The sequence below is a fragment of the Ctenopharyngodon idella genome, chromosome 4, assembly GCF_019924925.1.
Source record: "Ctenopharyngodon idella isolate HZGC_01 chromosome 4, HZGC01, whole genome shotgun sequence".
Lineage (NCBI taxonomy): Eukaryota > Metazoa > Chordata > Actinopteri > Cypriniformes > Xenocyprididae > Ctenopharyngodon > Ctenopharyngodon idella.
The window spans coordinates 1,290,682-1,312,112 of NC_067223.1; the positions used below are offsets into that span (position 1 = coordinate 1,290,682).

General features: G+C 36.3%; 1 protein-coding gene across 1 annotated transcript in view; it reads right to left on the bottom strand.

Moving 5' to 3' along the window:
* Nucleotides 1–2,552: 2,552 nt before the first annotated feature.
* Nucleotides 2,553–21,431, bottom strand: part of lamb1b (laminin, beta 1b) — a 29,141-nt gene continuing 10,262 nt past the window's right edge. Inside the window, 25 exon segments of the mRNA XM_051891133.1 lie at nt 2,553–2,845; nt 2,927–3,086; nt 3,508–3,684; nt 3,787–3,928; nt 5,178–5,382; nt 5,653–5,797; nt 6,251–6,451; nt 6,793–7,034; nt 7,117–7,301; nt 10,152–10,521; nt 13,635–13,731; nt 13,826–14,040; nt 14,380–14,604; nt 14,692–14,855; nt 16,876–17,107; nt 17,221–17,364; nt 17,673–17,862; nt 18,006–18,126; nt 18,209–18,330; nt 18,413–18,517; nt 18,519–18,572; nt 19,792–19,927; nt 20,036–20,115; nt 20,192–20,304; nt 20,449–20,625. Coding sequence (XP_051747093.1) covers nt 2,709–2,845; nt 2,927–3,086; nt 3,508–3,684; nt 3,787–3,928; nt 5,178–5,382; nt 5,653–5,797; nt 6,251–6,451; nt 6,793–7,034; nt 7,117–7,301; nt 10,152–10,521; nt 13,635–13,731; nt 13,826–14,040; nt 14,380–14,604; nt 14,692–14,855; nt 16,876–17,107; nt 17,221–17,364; nt 17,673–17,862; nt 18,006–18,126; nt 18,209–18,330; nt 18,413–18,517; nt 18,519–18,572; nt 19,792–19,927; nt 20,036–20,115; nt 20,192–20,304; nt 20,449–20,625 — 4,139 coding nt within the window. The 3' untranslated portion in view covers nt 2,553–2,708.

Consider the following 21,431-nt stretch of genomic DNA (forward strand, 5'->3'; position numbering starts at 1 on the left):
CTCCTAATAAACATAATCTCCTGGATGCAGAAGAAATTAGCAGGAATAAAGATCTGAGCCAATTTGACAAAGAGGCAATTTGTTGGCAAGGCTTCTGGGTCAGAGTGGGCCTATAAACGGCAAGGCTTGTGGGTTGGTCCCGGTCAGCAGTGTTGAGAATTTACACCACAAACTGGCGACAGGATGTTGGGCGCCCAAGGCTCATCAATGCTCAAGGGCAACAAAGGGTCTGGTTCAAGCCAACAGAAGGTTTACTGTGGCACAAGTCACACTAAATTTTAATGATCATTATGGGAGGAATGTGTCAACACAGTGCATTACACTCTGCTATGTATGGGGCTACATAGCCACAGACCATTCAGAGTGCCTGTGATGACCCCTGTCCACCATCAGAAGAGCCTACAATAGGCACATGAGGGTCACCGTGATTTTGCCAAGTAAGATATGTTCCTGGATCAACATCTTTGTTATTGTAGATAATTTCCTAACAAGGCCACATATTAAGGTCTTGGTAGATTAAATGGTAAGCAAACAATCAGGTCTTGCAACCAGGGTTAGGTGCTTCTCAATGTTATTCACCTATCTTTCCCCTCTGACTTTAAGAATAAGTTATGGGTAGGATTAGGTTTAGGGGTAGGAATAGTGTTAAGACTAAATTTTCAGACTGGAATGTTGTTCCAGGATCAACAAAATATGTTGATCCAGGAACATGTCTTACTTGGCAAAATCACGGTGACCGGCACATGAGTGTGAAAACTGGACCTTGGAGCAATGGAAGAAGGTTGGCTGATCCGATGAGTCCAATTTTCTTTTACATCACATGGACGGCCGTGTTCATGTGTGCTGTTTACCTGTGGAATTGATGGCACCAGGATGCACTGTGGGACGACGATAAGTCTAGGGTGTAGGGAGTGTGATGCTCTGGGCAATGTTCTGCTGGGAAACCCTGGGTCCGGCCATTCATGTGGACGTAAATTTGACACGTGCTATACCTACCTAAAGATTGTTGCAGACCAGGGGCCTGTACCGTGATGGTAGTTGAACAAACTCAAGGTTACAGGATTAGTTTTGCATTGACAAAACCAAACCAATCCAATCAGGCTTTGCTGGTACCACGAGCAGATCAGCAACTTTCTCTGTCAACTCAGGCTTTGATCCTGTTTAGGTGTGACATCAGTAGCATTATAAACATGCTGTGGAACAGTGAAACTGCGATTCACTTCTCTTGAGAGAAGCAACGCAATTCACTTCTCTCTTCTGCAGAATATTACAAGATTAAAAAATATTAAGAATTTAAACAGCAAGAAGAAAAGAGCTGTCTGAAAGAGTACAACTAAAAAAAATCTTGCTATATTGGTGCAAATAAAAGTTGCGAAGTTAGTTTATATAGTTGATAGAGAGAATTGAACATTTAAAGGGTTAGTTCACCCAAAAATGAAAATAATGTCATTAATTACTCACCCTCATGTCGTTCCACACCCGTAAGGCCTTCATTCATCTTCGGAACACAAATTAAGATATTTTTGATTAAATCCGATGGCTCAGTGAGGCCTGATTTCAAAACACTGCTTCGGAGCTTTGCGAATCGAATCAGTGACTCGGATCTCCTATCAAACGGCTAAACTGCTGAAACCACGTGACTTTGGCGCTCCGAGTCACTGATTCGATTCGCAAAGCTCCGATGCAGTGTTTTGAAATCGGCCCATCACTATATTGTTGAAAAGTCGTTGTTTTATTTTTTTGGTGCACAAAAAGTATTCTCGTCGCTTTATAATATTAAGGTAGAACTACTGAACTCGCATGAACTGTTTTAAATATGTTTTTAGTACCTTTATGGATCTTGAGAGATGTAGGTCTCACTGAGCCATCGGATTTAATCAAAAATATCTTAATTTGTGTTCCGAAGATGAATGAAGGCCTTACGGGTGTGGAACGACATGAGGGTGAGTAATTAATGACATTATTTTCATTTTTGGGTGAACTAACCCTTTAAGCTCACATGTAGTCATTTTTATAGCTTTATCTATTGATTCTAAAGTTTATTTATATTACCTTTATATATTTATATTAACTTCATTTCAGTGCTTAATAATAATTGATAAACTAAAATTGTACTTGTGTTATGGATTAAAGGTATAATAATAGTTTTGTATTATTTAGATATTATGTAATTATTATAAATAAGCATTGTTAAAAGCCAGACGATTTTGTCTTTAAAAATCATTTGCCATGTGGTGACCTTCAATTTGCAGTAGAAACTGGGGGAGTGACTTTATTGCGTCAGACATGTCACTTTGTTCAGATGACTGATCCAATTTTGGTTTGAGATCTCTTACCAGGAACATAACCTGCCCCAGAGCAGGTTAGCCGTGGAACCGCTAAACCCCAAGCCATTTTCATGATGGTTAAAACCCAGGGTTGGTGCAAAATAAACTGAAACATACCTGGCTATCCACCTAAACTGACTGTAGGATTTCTAATATAATATATAGGACACAATAAACTGGGAGATTTTTTTCATAGTTCAGAAAAAGCAAAAATATATTGAATGGTCTTAGTAAATTAGTATCTTATATTGTTTTTCAATGAAATGTCTTAAATGGATTGCATTCGTGCAGTTAGTAACTTATATTTGACAATACAAAATTGCATTTACATAGTTGACGACTGATTATAGTCTGAGCTTTTTATTTATTAGTTCTTGATAGTTAAGCGCAGGTGCTGTAGATGGTGATTTTCTGACTGAGTTCTTGCAATATATCTCTGGCCTCATTCTCCAGCCCTTCCAGCTCCTGAGCTTTCTCCACCAGAGTGTGCTGATTTATCACAAATGATCTCTCCAGCTCTGGAAGAGATAAAGAAAAAGAAAAGTCAGGAATCATAGTTAAATATACAATCTAATATTTGAGTCTGTGAGCATGGTTACCTCTTAGTCTCTGTAGTTTGTTGGTGGCATCTACTAATATATCTTTTGCTTCCTGCCGTAGTAGCTCGGCCTTCTGACGTGCATCAATCACACCTGCTGCATTTTGATCTATCAGACCGCTGGCCAGTTGGTACTTAGGTCGCACAATCGAGTCAATATCCTAAAATACACAAATGTACACATAAACATATTTCAAAGTGTCTAAGAGTCAATGATGTATAAGAGTGTCCCAGATAAAAAAATAAATATATGAAAAAGAAGTAACCAAACCTGCTATATTCTCTATATTTATATAGCTATAATCATAGGCCTATGCTATATTCAAGAAAAGTAACAGTTTAATGCCTGTGGTTAATGAATGTGGTGCTACCATCAAATAAAAAGTAATACATTTTCCTTACAGCATATACATCTTAATCTTTTTTTTAAAGTTATATATATATATATATATATATTTAAATTTATGCCCCCCAAAACAATATCAAAATCCCAAAAGTAGTACAGTATTCAAGTCATCATATGTGTAAATTTCCTTTGAATGTATTTTTGAATAAATAAACAGTTAAAAGGCAGTTAGTTACTTGTGCGGTGTGCTCAATTTCCTCTGTGATGTTGTCAGTTTGTTTCTGAGTTTGATCTGCACTTCTGGACGTTTCTTGAGTTTTCTGTTGGAGTTCGTCAACCTCTCTCTCAAGATCCAAAAATCTTCCTGTGCTGCTACTCAGTTTGAACTCTGTTACTTCAGTTTTTGATTGTACCTGTAGACACAGAAAGATTTCATTAAAAAGAATCAATAAAATTAGAAAAAACTGATAATGTTTAAAGGGCACATAAAGATTTTTAAAGATACATATACTCACAGCAGTGATTTGTTCTTTTGTTTGGTTCATGTCACTCTTGACCTCTTCCAGTTTTTCGCTGGCAGCAGTCTGAGCGCGCTCAATATCCTCTAGAGTTTCCTTCACCTCATCAGTGGTCTGTTTCAGTGCTGTACCTCTCTCACTGTGATACACACACAAAACACACATGGTGATGTAATAAAGTAAGAGGTTTTATGTTTATTTCTTCCACTATGGGTCTAAACTATGATAATCTAAACAAATAATGTATTATAAATGTTGTGCATTATTTTAATATTCACTGTGTGAAAATCATTTATATAATTTTTACACAAATTATGACTGTTCCTTAGTTGTGGGACGCAACAACCAACAATTTTGTCACAAAAAAGTTGCTAAATTAGAGTACTTGGTTACCAACTAGACAACAGTGCCAATGAAGCACAAGCTTGACATGAAAAATGAGACATATGCTGTGAGAAAACAAAGAAAATCAAAAAAGAAAAGAATTCTCCAGTGATGCATTTATATTAGTGGTTCTCAACCCGGGGCACTAGCGAGCCTCTGCAAACTTATAGGGGGCTCCAGTAAGTCTTAGAATTATTTACATTTAGTTATATTAACAATTTTAATTAAAATGCTAAAAAAGTTAAGATAAAAATAAAGATGTACAACATTAAACTGACATCTATGGAGCCTCACACATGACATGCGAACAAAAATATATGTCTCTTGGCCATGAATTAAGGATGAGTTATCTTCTCTTTTGTATTTTTCCTTTTTTTTTTTTTTAATGTATAGTATTTTTTGTATACATTTTGTGAGACTTTAATCTGTTTTATGTTTGTTATAAATTTTATATATATATATATATATATATAGTAGTCAACATTTGAATCAAAAATCAAAAATCAAAAAAATTTGATCAAAAAAGTTCACCAAAGTTGTCCTAAGAACTAAGTTGTCTTAAGAACAAGGTTTTAGGACAACCTTGATGGAAATTTTTGATCCACTTCAAATGTTGACTACTGTATATATATATATATATATATATATATATATACACACACTGTATGTATGTATATACACACAAAAAGAATTTGTTCTCTTGTTTTTGTTAATTTGTGACCACGATATACATATTTTTTCCCGCAAATGTCATGTGTGGGGCTCCGTAGACGTCATATTTTGTTTTTATTTTATTAAATTTTATATTTATTATTATGATTTTTATTGCAGAAGTACCAGATGTACATTTCAGGTTCATTTCTCAAAAAATTAAGTCAAAAACGTTGAGAACCTGCTTTATGTCCAATGTTGGACATTGTTAGTGGGCATAAATAAACTAGTGAGTTTTGAAAGTGTATTTTGAAATGTCAAAAGTTCACAGGTGTGTGTGTGTGTTTACTCACTTGGCAGCCTGTGCTTGTTGCAGGAGTCTCTCTGCAGTGCGGGCCTTGTCTGCCGTCTGGGTCAGAATATCATCCACGCTGGTCAGTCTGGCCACATGTTCTCGGATCTCTGAGGTCATGTTCTTTAGCGCTCCAGATGACACTGGCAAACTCAATTTCATCACCTCATCAGCTACTTCCTCTATACGCTTTGGATCTGTTTCGTCTACACAGACAATCAGATTCACGTTTTTAACATCAATATTTAGATTTCCATTCTTTATTTGCGAGATCACATTATAATCAATTTATATATGATATACCATTTTCTTATAGCCCATAAGCATACTGTATCATGCGGTCTATTTGTAACAAAAAGACATACTGTGTAGGACATTTCATGCAGATCTATATATACATGTGTTTTGAAGAAAAGATTGTTAGTATTCTGAACACAACTAATGTGTGAGTGTTTACTATATGTAACATTTCATACTTGTGAGGAAGTCTCGTATTTGCTGAATGAGGTCTCTGAGCTCCTCATTGGTCTGTTCCACTCGTGCTTTGCTCTGATTGGCTCTCAGTAACACTCCCTGAGCACTGAGCTTAGCCTCATCCGCACGTCCTCGAGCATCTGACACCTACCAGACAACAAACACACAATAAACACACTTATCGTAGTAAAAAAATGAATTTTCAGCATCATTACTCTAGTATTCAGTGTCATATAATCCTTCTGAAATCAAATATGTTGATTTGATTCTCAAGAAACATTTCTTGTTATTATCAATGTTGAAAACAGTTGTGCTGTTTAATATTTTTGTGAAAACTGTGATGCATTTATTTCAGGATTTTTTAATGAATACAAAGTTCAAAAGAACAGCATAAACTTATTTTTTGTAACAATGTAAAAGTCTTTACTGTCACTTTTGATCAATTTAATGTGTCCTTGCTAAATAAAAGTACTAATAAAAACAAACAAACAAACAACAAAAATCTTACTGACCCAAAACTTTTGAATGGTAATATGTATATATACATGAATTTAAATAAATTAATAAGTTATGGTCATTACTATTGTTGTGAATACATACCATCTTGTTTAGCTTGTCCACTTCTTTTAAAGTGTGCAGGACCTCTTGGTCTAAGTTTTTGGCTTTGTTCAAGGCCTCTTGAGATTGGGTCACAATAGTCTCACAGCCTTCTCCACCACACTGGGACACACCATCCTTGCTCACACAGCCTAAACCACCACAGTCACCGCAACCATCAAGACCTGACACCCCTCCGCACACCTACACACATTTACACATCTGACATTATAACCCATGACAATATAGCTTTCATACATTAAAACAATGAGTACATTGTTGTATTTTGACTAATATTTCTCGAAAGTTCTCAGGCTGTGTTTCTGAGAACTTATTAGCATGCCACTAACACGCTAACATAAGCTCCTAAATGCTAACTAATTAGATTAGTGTTGTTAATTAAAACTAACTGCCATTCAGTGCCGCTTCATAAAAGGCAGAGCCAACCAGCACCACACTTTGAAAACCACTAGCTTAACTAACTGATTAGCCATTCTAATAACCCACTGACTACTTGATTTTTTTTTAAATGTAGTTTTAGTTACCTGACGGCTTAGTCGTGAAAGGTCTGTGGAGTCCAGTTCAGATCCAATTTTTTCCAGCCTCTGTATATGCAGCTGATGTTTCAGGTTAAATTCTTTCTCTGTGGAATCCAGTTTGGCTTCTGCCGCTTTCCGCAGCCAGGCAGACTCTTTGACCGCACTTCCTGGTTCAGAGACAGCTTGATTGACACGAAACTCTGCCACGCCAGATTCCCTGTAATACTCTCTGATGCCGTCCCCCGCACCTACAGGAAATGATCACCAAACACTTCAGACACACCATATGTGTGTTGAATTTAAACCAGTATGTTTGTGTGCTCATCTCACCTCTGGGGTCTGAATGTTTAATGTTCAGAATCTGCTGCTGTTTGTCAGAGGAGATCTCTTGTAGGATTTGGGCCTCCTTGTTCAGACTTTCCAGGTTCTCCACGGCCTGTTGATTGTCAGCAGAAACCTTCCCTAGATCGGTTTCAGATCGGTCCAGAGACTTTTGCAGAACTGATGCTGTCTCACTAAGATCAGGAGATAGAAATCAAAAGTGTGTCAGTAAACAGTGTTAACATTCACACTGATACTGGTCTTGACAGCAGACTCTCATTTTGGTCCATTTTAGATGTGACAGGGACAGGGACTTGTTTTTTTTTTTTTTTTTTTTTGGAAAGCAAATCAATTGAACATTAATGGTGTGTTAGTTTTAAGTATGTGCAAAACTATATATATTTTAAAATTGACTAGTTGGTGGGTTGCCTGAATGGATTTGGGTTCACCTGACCCGAATCTTGGGGTGTGTTTACATAAGATACATTCTTGCATTGAAAAATAGCTAGAAAAGAAATGGATTTCAAGATCTATTTTTAAATGTCAGACATGCAGGCTAATTATAAAGTATTGATTAAATAATTAAAATACCAATAAATAATGAATTAAAAATATAAATTAATATCAACATATTGATAAAATATATTTAGTGATTACTGTTACTAATGATAAAAATAATATTAGAATAATATTCTTTAATAATCTTTTTTGTTTTTAATTTTTGATTTTTTAACACTGTCATAGCACTAAAGTGATCCAGGTTAAACACTCAAGCCTTCATTTTTGGTTAAAAATATTTGTATTTGACAATATTTTTTTAATAATGTCATGTCGTATGACCTACAACGATGGCTTTTATGATGCTGTCACCATAAATTCCATACACTATATGGAAAAGAGCAGTGTGAACATTCTACAAAACATCTTTAACAGAGTATATAAAGTACAACAGTGGTCCACTTTCTCAGTGAAGTTGGATCCAGAAGCTTTTTTCCCATGTAAAACCTAACAGTGAAAATCACTAAATGAAATAAGTTAATTTTACTTAAATTTTTTAAAAAGTTAATCCAACTTAACAAATATATGTTATGTGAACTCAAAAACGAATTATATTAAAGGGCCCCTATTATGGATTTTTGAAAATTACCTTTCATGTAGTATGTAACATAGCTCTAAGTGAACAAAAACATCCTGCAAAGTGCACCGTATATAAAGTTATTGTCTCTCAAAAGTAAGAGTCGATGTGGGTCCAATATTGTGTTGATTAATGCAGCTTGTCTGTCTTATTACTTGGAGTTATGATCAAGGATGGAGTACGACTTTGTTTTACAAAGTGTAATGCATTATCAGCTATTCACGTTTGTGCTCGGCTAACGTGGGAGTTTACAACATACAAAACAAACTGTTTTTTTTTCCTCTGCTTTTTATTATTACAGTAGAGTGGAGCTCTATCTGTATTGTAATAGGATGTTAAGATGCTAGTCCGCGCTAACTAGTTGAAGTATTCTCTCTGTAAACAGTAAACACCCCTTGTAATGTCAAACAATGATATAGCCATTTTTCTTTGTTAATAGTTATGAAGAAAAAGTCTGTGTACACATCTGGCCTAAATGTTTATCTAAAGTTAGAGGTTTCCAGCTTCGCTTGGCATTCTGATACAGTTCCTACAGGTGCACCTAAAGTATAACAGTGATGCTGCTATCACGTCTTATGAATAACTAAGGTGACACTTACCATATAGAAACGTCATACTCCAGTCGTGATTGCGAATCAGTTTCTGGTTGATCGACTACTTTAGACGTTTCATCGTTGGACTCGGGTTCGAATTGATACGGTAAAATCGATGCTATCTTTTCTGTCCATACATTGTATACAAAATGTCTTGCGAATTGATATAGCTGTCATTCAGTTATAGCAATAAGCGAGCGGTGCACGCAGTAGACCAATCACAAAGGATTGGGCCATCTGACCAATCAGAGCAGTGTGAGCTCACCGAAAGGAGGGGTTTAGAGAGACTGATTCTCTGAACTGCTTCAAATGAGTCGTTTACAAAAGATTGAAAACTCAGATGAAATTAAATGTATATTATGAGAAAACGAAAGTGTTTTTTGACCTTGCATGCATTTAAACCTGTTGTAGGAGACTCTCAAAACAATATTAGGAACCTTAAAAAAGGCATAATAGGGGCACTTTAAGCAGACCTCAATCTGAATAAGTTATTATAAATAATATACTATTTTAAACTAATGATTTAAGGAACAGAAATTCATTTAATATCGTAGTTTACGCGCCACAACATACTTAAAAGAAATCTGAACTTATTCCATGGTCTCTAATTTCTTTTAAATAATGTTTTCAGAGAAATTACGTTCATATAGCGTAGGTTATGCTTTTAGTTTTATAACCAATTAACTAAAAGCCAATGAAATAAATACATAAACAATAATACACGATTCTCCTATTTTGTCATCATTGCTTTGTACCAATGTTAGTTTTTGCTTATTCTTATGTAACTTTATTACTTTGAGTTTGAGTTGAATGGTTTGAGGAAACCGATTGCCTTAAATGGTTTAAGCAGCTATATAGTTGTTAAGACTTAGTTAGATTTGTTACTTGAATTCAAACTGAATGAGTGGAATAAACTTAAAAATCTTTAAGTTACTCTAATGATTGACAAAACCAACATTAAGATACAAGTGACTTTAACTTAATGTATATGAGTTTACAGTACTCATACTTATTTGTTTTAAAACTTCAATGGTTTAAGGCAATCGGTTTCCTCAAATGGTTTGAGTTACCGTAACTTATCGGGTTTTACAGTGTAAAGATTTTTAACATTGTACAAGTTATTGTTAAAAATCAATTCCCCTGTGGAGAAAATGAATGGGATTTTTACTTCTTAAACCAGACTGTTGCACAATATGAAGAAAGACAATATGTGTTTGTAATGACTTCAGGGTGAATAAATTCACTTTAAAAGATAGAAGAGAGTATATGAAAAGGAAAACAATGGAGCGATATGTGTGTGGATGTGTTATACATACTTGGCTTTCTGCAGCATCCTCTGTGTGTGTAAGAGAGTTTGTTGAACCTTGTCATCTTCCAGTATCTCTCTGAGCTGTCTGGTTTCATCCTCCACACTCGATACGATGTCTTTATAGGGTGAAGCCACGCCCGTCTCTACCATTTCCTCTACTGTATTCACCAGCCTCTGCGTGTAATTGGTCAGCTCTCCCACATTAACATCCCATTCGCGGAAACACTGATGACACGCCTCACAGTCAGGAAAGGTCCCCACATAGCCACGCCCACACGAGTCACACCTTCTCCCGGCCACGCCCTCTACGCAGACACACTCGCCAGACAGCTTATTACACTGTTGAGTGGCAATGCCTCGTGGGTCACAGTCACATGCTGGAACACAAATATGCACAAATGATTTAAAAAATGAAATGATGCCAAAATTCTTCATATGATTTAAAATCTTGGATGCAAGCGCTGGAAGGAACAGTAAATTCTCGTATGCATGTGTGTGCTGGAATGTGTGAGAAAACATCTGTTTATTACCACGCATGATATACTAGGTGGAAAAACAGGGAAAACAGCTGACTTTAATGATGAAAAATACATGCTATTTTTTACATTTTAAGAAATATATATTTTAATAATTATATTGGAAAATATTTTTTAATTTAGTTTGTCTTAGAGGATAAACTAATAACCAAAATAATGTCACAATACAATCTTAATGGTCCTAAATTACCTTCATTCAAACATAATTTAATATTTTCTTTCTGCTTGTTATTGGGATGAAATGTGACCTACATTTCAGATTTTATCTAAACTGTTTAGGAACTTTCTCTGCCAAAAGAACAAAGGTATTTATTTGGCCGATTCGAAGATTGTGCATGTAAATACAGTTATTCCCAAACCATTTAAATTCACTTGAAGCGCATGATGTTTCACATAAGTGCTTACTTTAGCGCACCAGAAAGATAAAAAGCAGGGAAAGATATAAAGAGAGATAGTGTTTGTTTGGTTGTAGTTCAACAAGAACAATCACACACACACTCATACTTAAAGTAACAGCAGACCCTTATTCAAATAAACTGTATAATATCAGAGACAATTGAATGAATCACACTGACACAAATAAACACTTATGCATATACTTTCCAACCAGTTTCCAAACATTCTGGGAGTTTATTTACGCTGTGTGCATATCTTGTTTGTAGCAGCCCAGTCTCATACGGAAAAACTTAGTCAGCGTACCACAGAAACATTGTCTGGTAAAATTTGAACCTTGTATCGAATGATTCCATCCAAGTCTTTGGATGCTAACATGTCTTTGAGAAAAGTAGATGGAAGAATAATAAATACTGAGCATTTCTCACAGAAAATCAACTGCTGGCAAAGATATCAGAGATTTCTCTGAAAAAAGATCAGACCATAAAGACTTTCTGGAATTCTCCAAAATAAGGTAAAAATGTTAGTTGAGTGAAAGTGCAAATCAACATTGGTAGAGTGATATTTGCCTGTGAGATTGTGTTAGTTTGTATTTGTGTGTGGTTACTCTATAGGCCGCATACACACTGTCAGCTGTTTAATTTTTATTCACAGATATTAGGCATAGATTGGATCTTATTTCTACTCTTCATTCACCACTTTTTTTTTAAATGTATTAATTGGTTAAACCTGGTCTGACATCTTCATTTTAACAAATGCATGAGGATTTTCTGAAACAATAGCTGTTTTTTCAGGCTTATCACATTATAGCAAAAACAATTTGAGAATAAATCCGTGTTTCCATTCAATTTGTTCCAGAGACCAAAACTGTCATTTTCAAAGAAACTAAAATAATAGTTATACTGAAAACAAATTATATATTAAATATATATTTTTTACATTTTTAATTTTCTTTTGAAATTAGAATCATTTAAAGAGTTGTCACTGAGGATAACAACAAAACCTTAAAAGTAAAACATTCAAACACAGAAATAACCGCTACAGAGCCCCACACATGACATGCAAGAAAAAAATTTAATCGTGTGCACGATTTACTGTTCGTTCCCTCGATTTACTAAAACGTGCACGATTACTATTTCGTTCCCTTAATTTACTAAAATGTGCACACGATTACTATTTAATTCCCTCGATTTACTAAACCGTGCACACGATTACTATTTCGTTCCCTACTAAAACATGCACACAATTTACTATTTCGTTCCCTCGATTTACTAAACAATGCACACGATTACTATTTCGTTCCCTTGATTTACTAAAACATGTGCACGATTACTATTCCATTCCCTCGATTTAATAAAACGTGTGCACGATTACTATTTTGTTCCCTCGATTTACTAAAATGTGCACATGATTACTATTTCGTTCCCTTGATTTACTAAAACGTGTGCACGATTTACTATTCCGTTCCCTCGATTTTTTAAAATGTGCACACGATTACTATTTCGTTCCCTCGATTTACTAAAACATATGCACGATTACTATTCCATTCCCTCGATTTATTAAAACGTGTGCACGATTACTATTTTGTTCCCTCGATTTACTAAAATGTGCACATGATTACTATTTCGTTCCCTTGATTTACTAAAACATGCGCACGATTTACTATTTCATTCCCTCGATTTATTAAAACGTGCGCACGATTACTATTTCGTTCCCTCGATTTATTAAAACGTGCTCATGATTTACTATTTTGTTCCCTCGATTTACTAAACGCGTGCACGATTTACTATTTTGTTCCCTCGATTTACTAAAACGTGTGCACGATTTACTATTCCGTTCCCTCGATTTTTTAAAACGTGCACACGATTACTATTTCATTCTCTCGATTTACTAAAACGTGCACACGATTTACTATTTTGTTCCCTCGATTTACTAAAACGTGCGCATGATTTAGTAAATTGAGGGAACGAATAAGTAAACCATAAGCACAATTTAGCCTACTATTTTTTTCTCCTGCATGTCATGTCTGGGGCTCCACAAACTGCAATATAATATCACAAAGCATAAAATCTTAATGCACAATTTTTCATCATTGTTACATGACAAATTGGTTAAGTCTGATCTGAAATCTTCACCTGGAATTCAGGTCATGTTAACAAACGCATGAGAATTTTAATTTGCAAATTTAATTCATCGCAATGTCACAAAAACTATTTGCGAATAAAGCAGTGTTTCCATTCAATGTGTTCAAGAAAACATTTCCTAAAAAAACAGAATCAAAATAGAAATGAAAAGGAAAGTTGTAGCTTTTGGGGATTTTATTTGTCTGTATTTTGGAATATTTATTTCATCTTGGTGTTTCTATCCACTATTTTTTATGCACAAAATTTGTTGTAAAAAAGTCTGCTATTGAGGAAGTACATGTGTGCTACGAAATTGAGGGTGAAATTGTGCTACTCAACTGAACTGCACAGTGTGCACAAATATTAGTGCAGCAGTAATCGACTCCACTCACATGACCCACGGCGCAGGCCGATTTCTATGATGCAATGCAGACTTACCATGGCATTGGACCTCAGGATTGCCCCAGAACAGTTCTCTGCACTCCTCACATGTCCTGCCTCCAAAACCAGGCTTACAGGAACACTGACCTGACAGCTGAGACAAGTGGATAATTCAACTTGTGATTCAGTTGACTTATGATTGATTCTGTCAACCTGTGATACATAAATGTAGGTGTTTGTGTATATACCAGGTCGCAGGAGGAACTGTACGAGTGTTCTGGGTGGCACTGGCAAGGTTGACATCCTTTGCCACTGTTGATGTTCCATGTGTTGGGGGCACAGCGGTCACAGTTTTGACCCTCCACACCAGGCAGACATGGGCACTGCCCGCTATCCCTGTCACACTCACACAGGCCATCAACACAGCTGTGCCTGGAACTTCCAACAAGATGGCACATACAACCTAAAGACAAAATGATACAAAAAAATGGTTATTTAAAAAAATAAAATAAATAAATACAATGCATACGTGAAGTGTAACACTATGTTTCTTCAGTGGAACACAAACAAAAATATTTTGAAAAATATCTCAAGTCAGATGGGTCCAATTTTGGACCCCATTGACTTTCATTTTATGGACAAAAACAGTTCTTGGAAAAAAACATTCTTCAAAAATATCTGCGTTTGTGTTTTGCAGAAGAAAGGGCATCATGAAGGAAAGGACAACAAGCGTATACCACATACTAAAAAGAGAATGGAAGAATGCAGCACAGTAATGCGCTTGTTTACACTGCATACTCACTCCTGCAGTTCTGTGTACGGGCATCTCCATAATAACCACGTCTACAGTACTGGCACGCATTGCCATCAGTGTGAAACAGGCAATTGAGACAGGCACCGGTGCGGGCGTCACATGATTCAGGGTCCTGCATGTTAATATTTCCGTTACACTGACATGGTTGGCACCGCCCCCCTGGTACCTGAGGGTTACCATAATAACCAGAGGCACATTCCTCACACTTAGGTCCTAGAAGGTGGAGTAGGAGTGAGAAGTGCTTTATGTGAGAAATGTAAGAAATTTTTTTTTGTTCATTTCTCCAACTGATGCATTTACCTTTGTAGCCTGAGTTGCAGACACAGACCATTTGAAGAGAGGGGGGGTTTTGGTAACAGCTCTCAGCAAACTGCATTCCGCTTCCAGGTCCGTTAGGGCACATACAAGGGAGACACGGCTCTCTGAATCCCAGCAGTCTGTTACGGTGATAACCACTTTCACACCTGGAACAGAGGGTTGCAGGAAACACAAGTGTTTTTTTTTTTTAAGTGTTTAGTGTTTCGTTAAAAAAAAGTAGAGCAACCCCAGTGTCATAGATTAAATTCCCAAGGAATGCATAAACTAAAAAAATGCAATGTAATTTTGGATAAAATATCAGCCAAATGCATAAATGTAATTAAAGTCAACAATCACTACCAAATGTTACTTAATATGATGTGTTTCTGGCTAAAGCCACTTAATTAAAAGTTTCAAAAACAATTATAATTAATAAATGAATTATTAAACTTAAAATTAATAAAATGAACACAAGGATTACTTAATTAATTATTCAAAAAATTATTCATCCTGATATAAACGCACACACACACACAAAACACTAAACATCAAGTCAGTGCTGGAATGTTTTCCAGAGGGATATTTCCACATTTTAGAGTGATTTGTGTACATTTAATGATGGAAATATTTTTTCATTGCAATAAACTTTCAATATAAACAATTATGTCTACCTATAAGATTAAATCAAGTACAACAGCATTTGTAAATATTTCATAGCACTGTAAATGCACCACCAGAATACATTTTAAATAACTGACTTCTCAGAAAGCTCACTGAACCCCAGAACCGCAGCTGCGCGATGGAGCCCATTGAGCCCAAAGGCAGAGCTGCACCATGGGGCCCACTGAGCCCGGAGGCAGAGCAGCACCAAGGGGCCCACTGAGCCCAGAGGCCGGGCTGCATTACATGGCCTTCTGGTTAATTCTACAGCGATTGAAATAAACAGCACACAATGAACATCCAAATTGTTTTAATAACTGCTTGTCAGTCTTGAAAATGTTGTCACATCTCTTTTGAAACAACAACAACAAATAGTATCTCTTTATCATTCCACCACTGTTTGACTTTTTGTCACCATTTTCTTCCGACAAGGAGACTAAACGTAAAAGTTTTTGCACAAAGTGTGTGAATATTTAATGGTTTAAGCACGGAGGTAGTTTATGATTGATTGTCTCTTGTAAAACAACCCACTATAGAGTGCATATGTGCCCACCCTCTTTTTCAGCGGTTCTGGAATAGAAAATGTCTTCGTTACAGAGTTATAAGCCATGCATGAACCAAACCAATCAGCTATGAGGTTGATCACAACACTACAAACTTTGATTTGAAGCGAAAAAGTTTTTGAAAATCAGACAAAAAGACAAAGGTACAAGAAGACTCTGTGCTTAATGAAGTTTATTTACAAAGTTCGGGAGGAGAATGTTCAGGTAACCCAACCACTCAGTGCAAGACGATACCTGTATATATAGCCAGCCCTCACCTCTGTCCCGTGACAGTTTTGCAGCAACCCTCCACCACCCCAACACCTCACTCTCGGCTAGTTCCTATCCCAGTCAAGGATGGGGGGAGTACTCTGGGTTTGGGCCAAAAGTTTATAGCAAAATATGCGTATATACAAACATTTAAGTATTTGAGAGCGAAGATAGATCGACTCATTTACATAATTCACAGTGTTTCATGGGAGAGGGTGGAGTTTAGGAGCTATTTTGGCACGTGTTGCTTTTTCGACTCTCTGATTGGTGTAATTTTTGTACAGCATCATGGGTAATGTAGTTTTTATCAGGAATTCCAATAATTTTAAAAATAAGTTGAAATACCATGAATTAACAACCTCATAACTTTATTGTAGGTCTGGCTTTAAAGGTGTACAACTTATCGTTCAAAATTAATTTCCCTATAGAGAAAATGAATGGAGTTTTTACTTTCCAGAACCCAACTGTTGCACTCTATAATATTTTAACACTGTATACTGTATCTTTGGCACCGCAACTCGGGGTTAAAGCCACAAAAGCGGTGCTAACTCTGCTCTGGTCAAGTTTTCATAAACAAGGGCTAAAACGGGTCTTTATTCTGGCTTTAATAAGACATGGTTAAGTGTAGTATAAAAAATCCTATGCCATCAAAATGGCATTATGCTGTAAAATAAAATATACCAGACCTGTTAAACAATATGTTATCCTCTCCTACCTCTCACAGTTTCGGCCTGTGGTGTGACCCCTGCAGTTCAGACACTCGCCCGTAAGCGGATGGCACTGTTCGCTGTTCCCGTTACAGGAGCAGGGGTTGCATTGAGGGAAGCCCCAATGGTTGGGCTTACAGTTGCCACACTGGCGTCCATATGCCCCTTGCACACATAAACACTGGCCCGTGGTGGGGTGGCAGAAAAGGTTCTGAGAGCCCAGCGGGTTACAGTCACACGCTGATGAGAAAGTGATCGGAAAGATACAGCGTTAATGTTATTCTATGCTAATGGATATGTTGGTGTTGTGTTGTTGACTTGTGTACATGTGCATGTGTGTAATGTTCACATACGTCTACATCCCGAGGGTCCAAACTGGTATGTGGCTGGGGCACAGGTGTCGCAGTTCTTGCCCGAAACATTGGGTCGACACTGACACTGCCCACCGATAGCGTCACATACTGTGCTCAGAGAACCACGTGGGTCACACCTACATTCTGCCAGTGATAAATAATTGAAAGACATTTGGTTTTTTTTTTTAGACAGGCAGCAAAAATATGCTTGATTGGCAACCTTGTGCTAAGGACAAAAAGTATGTATTTGCTTTTGATGATAAAGTATGTACTTTTAAAGTTACACTGTGTAATTTCTGCACCACTAGCATCACCAAACTAAATAGCAATATAATGGCTGCGTCCGAAAGAATCATTGCCTTATCAGGCAATGACTTCTCAAGCTATTTAGACTATTTCTTGCTTAGTTTTAATAATTTTTGCTACATTTGTTATTCTTCTCATGGTCTCACCCAGAGCTCCATTGTGCAGTAGTGCTGACACACTGAAAATGTAGTCTCTGCAAATATCTGTCAAGGGGATTTTGATAATACTCTGGCTCCGTTCCATACATCTGTATTTCTTGAACATCTCCCAGTCCTCTTGCTGCTGGGGTCCCTCAGAAAATAGCTCCAGGTCTCGCACATCTGGCAGAAGCACTATCTACAGAAGTCAGAAGTAAAGGTTCAAGTCATTAGCCATGATTATTGCAACAAACAGTGGTTTGTTTCAATACTCATGTGTATAATAAGTAATTATTTCTGAAATATAACAGCAATTTCCAAGTGAAAATTAAATAACCTTACTGAATCAACAAGTGTGTGAGGAGAAGAGTGATAGCTGTATGATGAGTACTGTGGGAAGCTAATTTTCACTGTGTAGTTCTGACCCTTCTCCAAACACACTGGACTAGGCAGAACTACATATCTGAAACACACAAAGACATGATCAGGATTCAAATACGCAATAAGCCAAACTAAACACTGCACACACGCTAATGCAGCCTTACCTGGATCCAGGGTGAAATGAGATGAACTGTTCATCATTGTATGTAGAAGTGCAGTGTGCTGTTGTGTAATTGGCTCTGGGGCGCTCTATCTTTACTACAACCTGCTCCCATTCATCTGGCAACTACAATAAATGCATCAAACACATGCTTGTTTGTGAACATGTATGTAAGTTATAAATTAAATATTGCAATCGTGTTTATTACCAGTGGTTCATAGCGGATCATTAAGTTGTATTCCATAGATCGTGGGAGATTGTAAATGTTGAATCTCAGCGTTTCACCCTCTGGTACGTTGACAAATCCTGTACCCTGTCCAGGTGGGTTTATGATCCAGAGGTAATGGTCTTTGAACCACTTTTACTGCCTGCATACAACCAATAAAGACTCGCATTTACGCAAACCAGTAAATTTGGATTTGTTACATGTTACCGTGAAGAAATCGAACACTCATTGGGTATCAGAACAGCAGCATGAGCAAAACAAATTTCAGTGTATATCTTTCATAAAACTATTTTTACATAAATTTTCTCATTCAATTTTTCAATTTTTTAATTTATGTAAATTATTTCAATTATTTAGTAAAATGAAAAACTTTTAATTACACATTTAATTTGTTTGTAAAACTATTCTAAGTAATTTTTTGCATTCCATTTTTTTATAAGACTTGTAAAATTGTAAAAACTATTCTTGTAAAAATGCATTCAGTTAGTTCGTAAAACCATTCCTATGTAAACTCTCAATTCAATATGTTTGTAAAACTTTATTACGTAATATTACGTAAATTATCACAATTTTTAAATGTTACATTTTTAAAATGTTTACAAAAGATTTTTTGGTAAAACTTTACAATAAGGTTTCATTTGTTAACATTAGTTAACTACATTAGTTAACATGTACTAACAATTAAAAAAAAATTAGTTCCTGCAGGTATTGAAAAATACTTAATTATACTAAAGCATGTGTTAATCTTAGTTAATGCTAATTTCAGCATTTACTAACACATTATTATAATCAAAAGTTGTATCTGTTAATGTTATTTAATGTAAATATACATGAGATTTGACTGCACACTCACTTGCAAAAACTTTTTTTTTGACCAGCACCTCGGACGGAGTGCGTTTGTTTGTCTTTTTTGATTACTGTTATTTAATGGACCTGAGCTAACATGAACTAGCAATGAACAGTTGTATTTTCATGAACTAATATTAACAAAGATTAAGAAATACTATAACACATGTATTCCTCATTATTTGTTAATATTAGTTAATGCAGGTGCAGTAAGCGATTTCTGAGAAACGCTGTTGAAAGTGGATCGGGCTGAGCACCAAAACACAATTGTAGCCAATCAGCAGTAAGGGGCGTGTCCACGTAAGGTGCCTGTGTTACATAGGGTGTTTGTGAATTTGTGGGTGGAGCTATCAAGATGGGGTAGGGGCATGTTTGTTTTGGTGATTTCAAATACCAACAGCGTTTCTCATAAATTTCTTACTGCACTTTTAACTTATGTTAACTAATGGATCTGGATCTAAAGGATTCTGCTTGTATTTCATGAATGAGGACAAGTGTTCCTGGGTGACACTTACCAGTCCAAAGGAAGCATCTTCAGCTTCATAAATGTAGTGATCCAGTGTTGCAACGTAGTACCCAGAATGCACTTGGTCACAACGCCTACCAAACATATGCTCCTTACAAGCACACTGCCCTGTCTCCTGAGAACAACTACAGAGCAAACAAAGTTTATGGAAGAATATTTATGTTGGCCTGAATAAATACATTTATAATAATATATATATTTTTTTTTTAACAAATCTGATACGGGTAACTTACTCATTATTCAAAGCCCCGCCGATGTCACAGTCACATGGTCTACAGCCGTCCATATCACTACTGAGACCCCAGTGCTGAGGCTGAAAGGGAAAACTGTGTTATGCACAAGCACAAAAACACAAACCCAAAACAAATATACTCATAATGCTCTCTTACCACACACTGGTCGCAATTTCGTCCAGTCACAAGGCGTTTGCAGTAACAGCTTCCTGTCTGAATATCACAAGGACTTCCTGTTTGGAGTGTGCCTAGAGGATTACAGCTGCATGCTGGGACCACAAACACACACAAAAGAAAGACAAAAATGATCATACACACTGACTACAGAAAACAGGAAGTCTTTCAGAGGTCAAAGGCTTGAAAGAACATGAAACAAGCTGTTTGTTTGCGTATATGTGTGTGTATTTACTCACGACGACAGCCTAATGGGTCGTCGCTGAGGCCATAGTGTCCCTTTTTACAGTGGTCACATCGTTGTCCCTCCACATTAGCTTTGCAGCGACATTGGCCAGCAATCATATCTCTTAGAACATCCGTAGCGCTGTCACACAAGCCTTCGTTCAGAGAACCACGTGGGTCACAGTCACAGGCTAAACAGAAATACATACACTATTCAATTTAATTAATAATTAACTGAATTTTAATTGAATTAAGTTATTAAACTGCATTCATCACAACATCCCTTCAAGTAATGCATATAATAACACTTTACAGCTTCCTTTCTGCATAAGAACAAAATGTATCCATTTTGAGAGCATTAAAGGGTTTGTTCACCCAAAAGTGAAAATTCTGTCATTAATTACTCACCTTCATGTCATTCCAAACCCATAAGACTTTTTGTTCATCTTCAGAACACAAATGAAGATATTTTTAAATGAAATCTGAGAGCTTTCTGTCCCTCCATAGACAGCAATGCGACTACCACTTTCACGCTTCAAAAAGTATATAAAGAGAGGGTAAAACTAATCCATATGAATTGAGCGGTTTAGTCCAAATTTTATGAAGAGACACTATCACTTTATATGATAAACATTGAATTTAGGCTTTTATAAATATATAAACATTGATCAGCGAATATAAACAGAAGCTGGACTGAACCTACTTGACACGCGAGAACAAACATGCTGCATAACACAAGAATGAACCTCACTGGTTCTCGCAGGTCAAGCAACTGATGTGTGAGTTGATGAATATTTATATGTGAAAAAGGGTAAATTCAATCTGTTCATCATATAAAGCAATCGAATCTCTTCAGAAAATTTGGACTAAACCGCTCAATTCATATGGTTTAGTTTTACGATTTCTTTATGAACTTATTGAATCGTCAAAGTGGTAGTTGTGTAGCTGTCTATGGAGGGACAGACATCGTTCAGATTTCATTAAAAATATAAATATT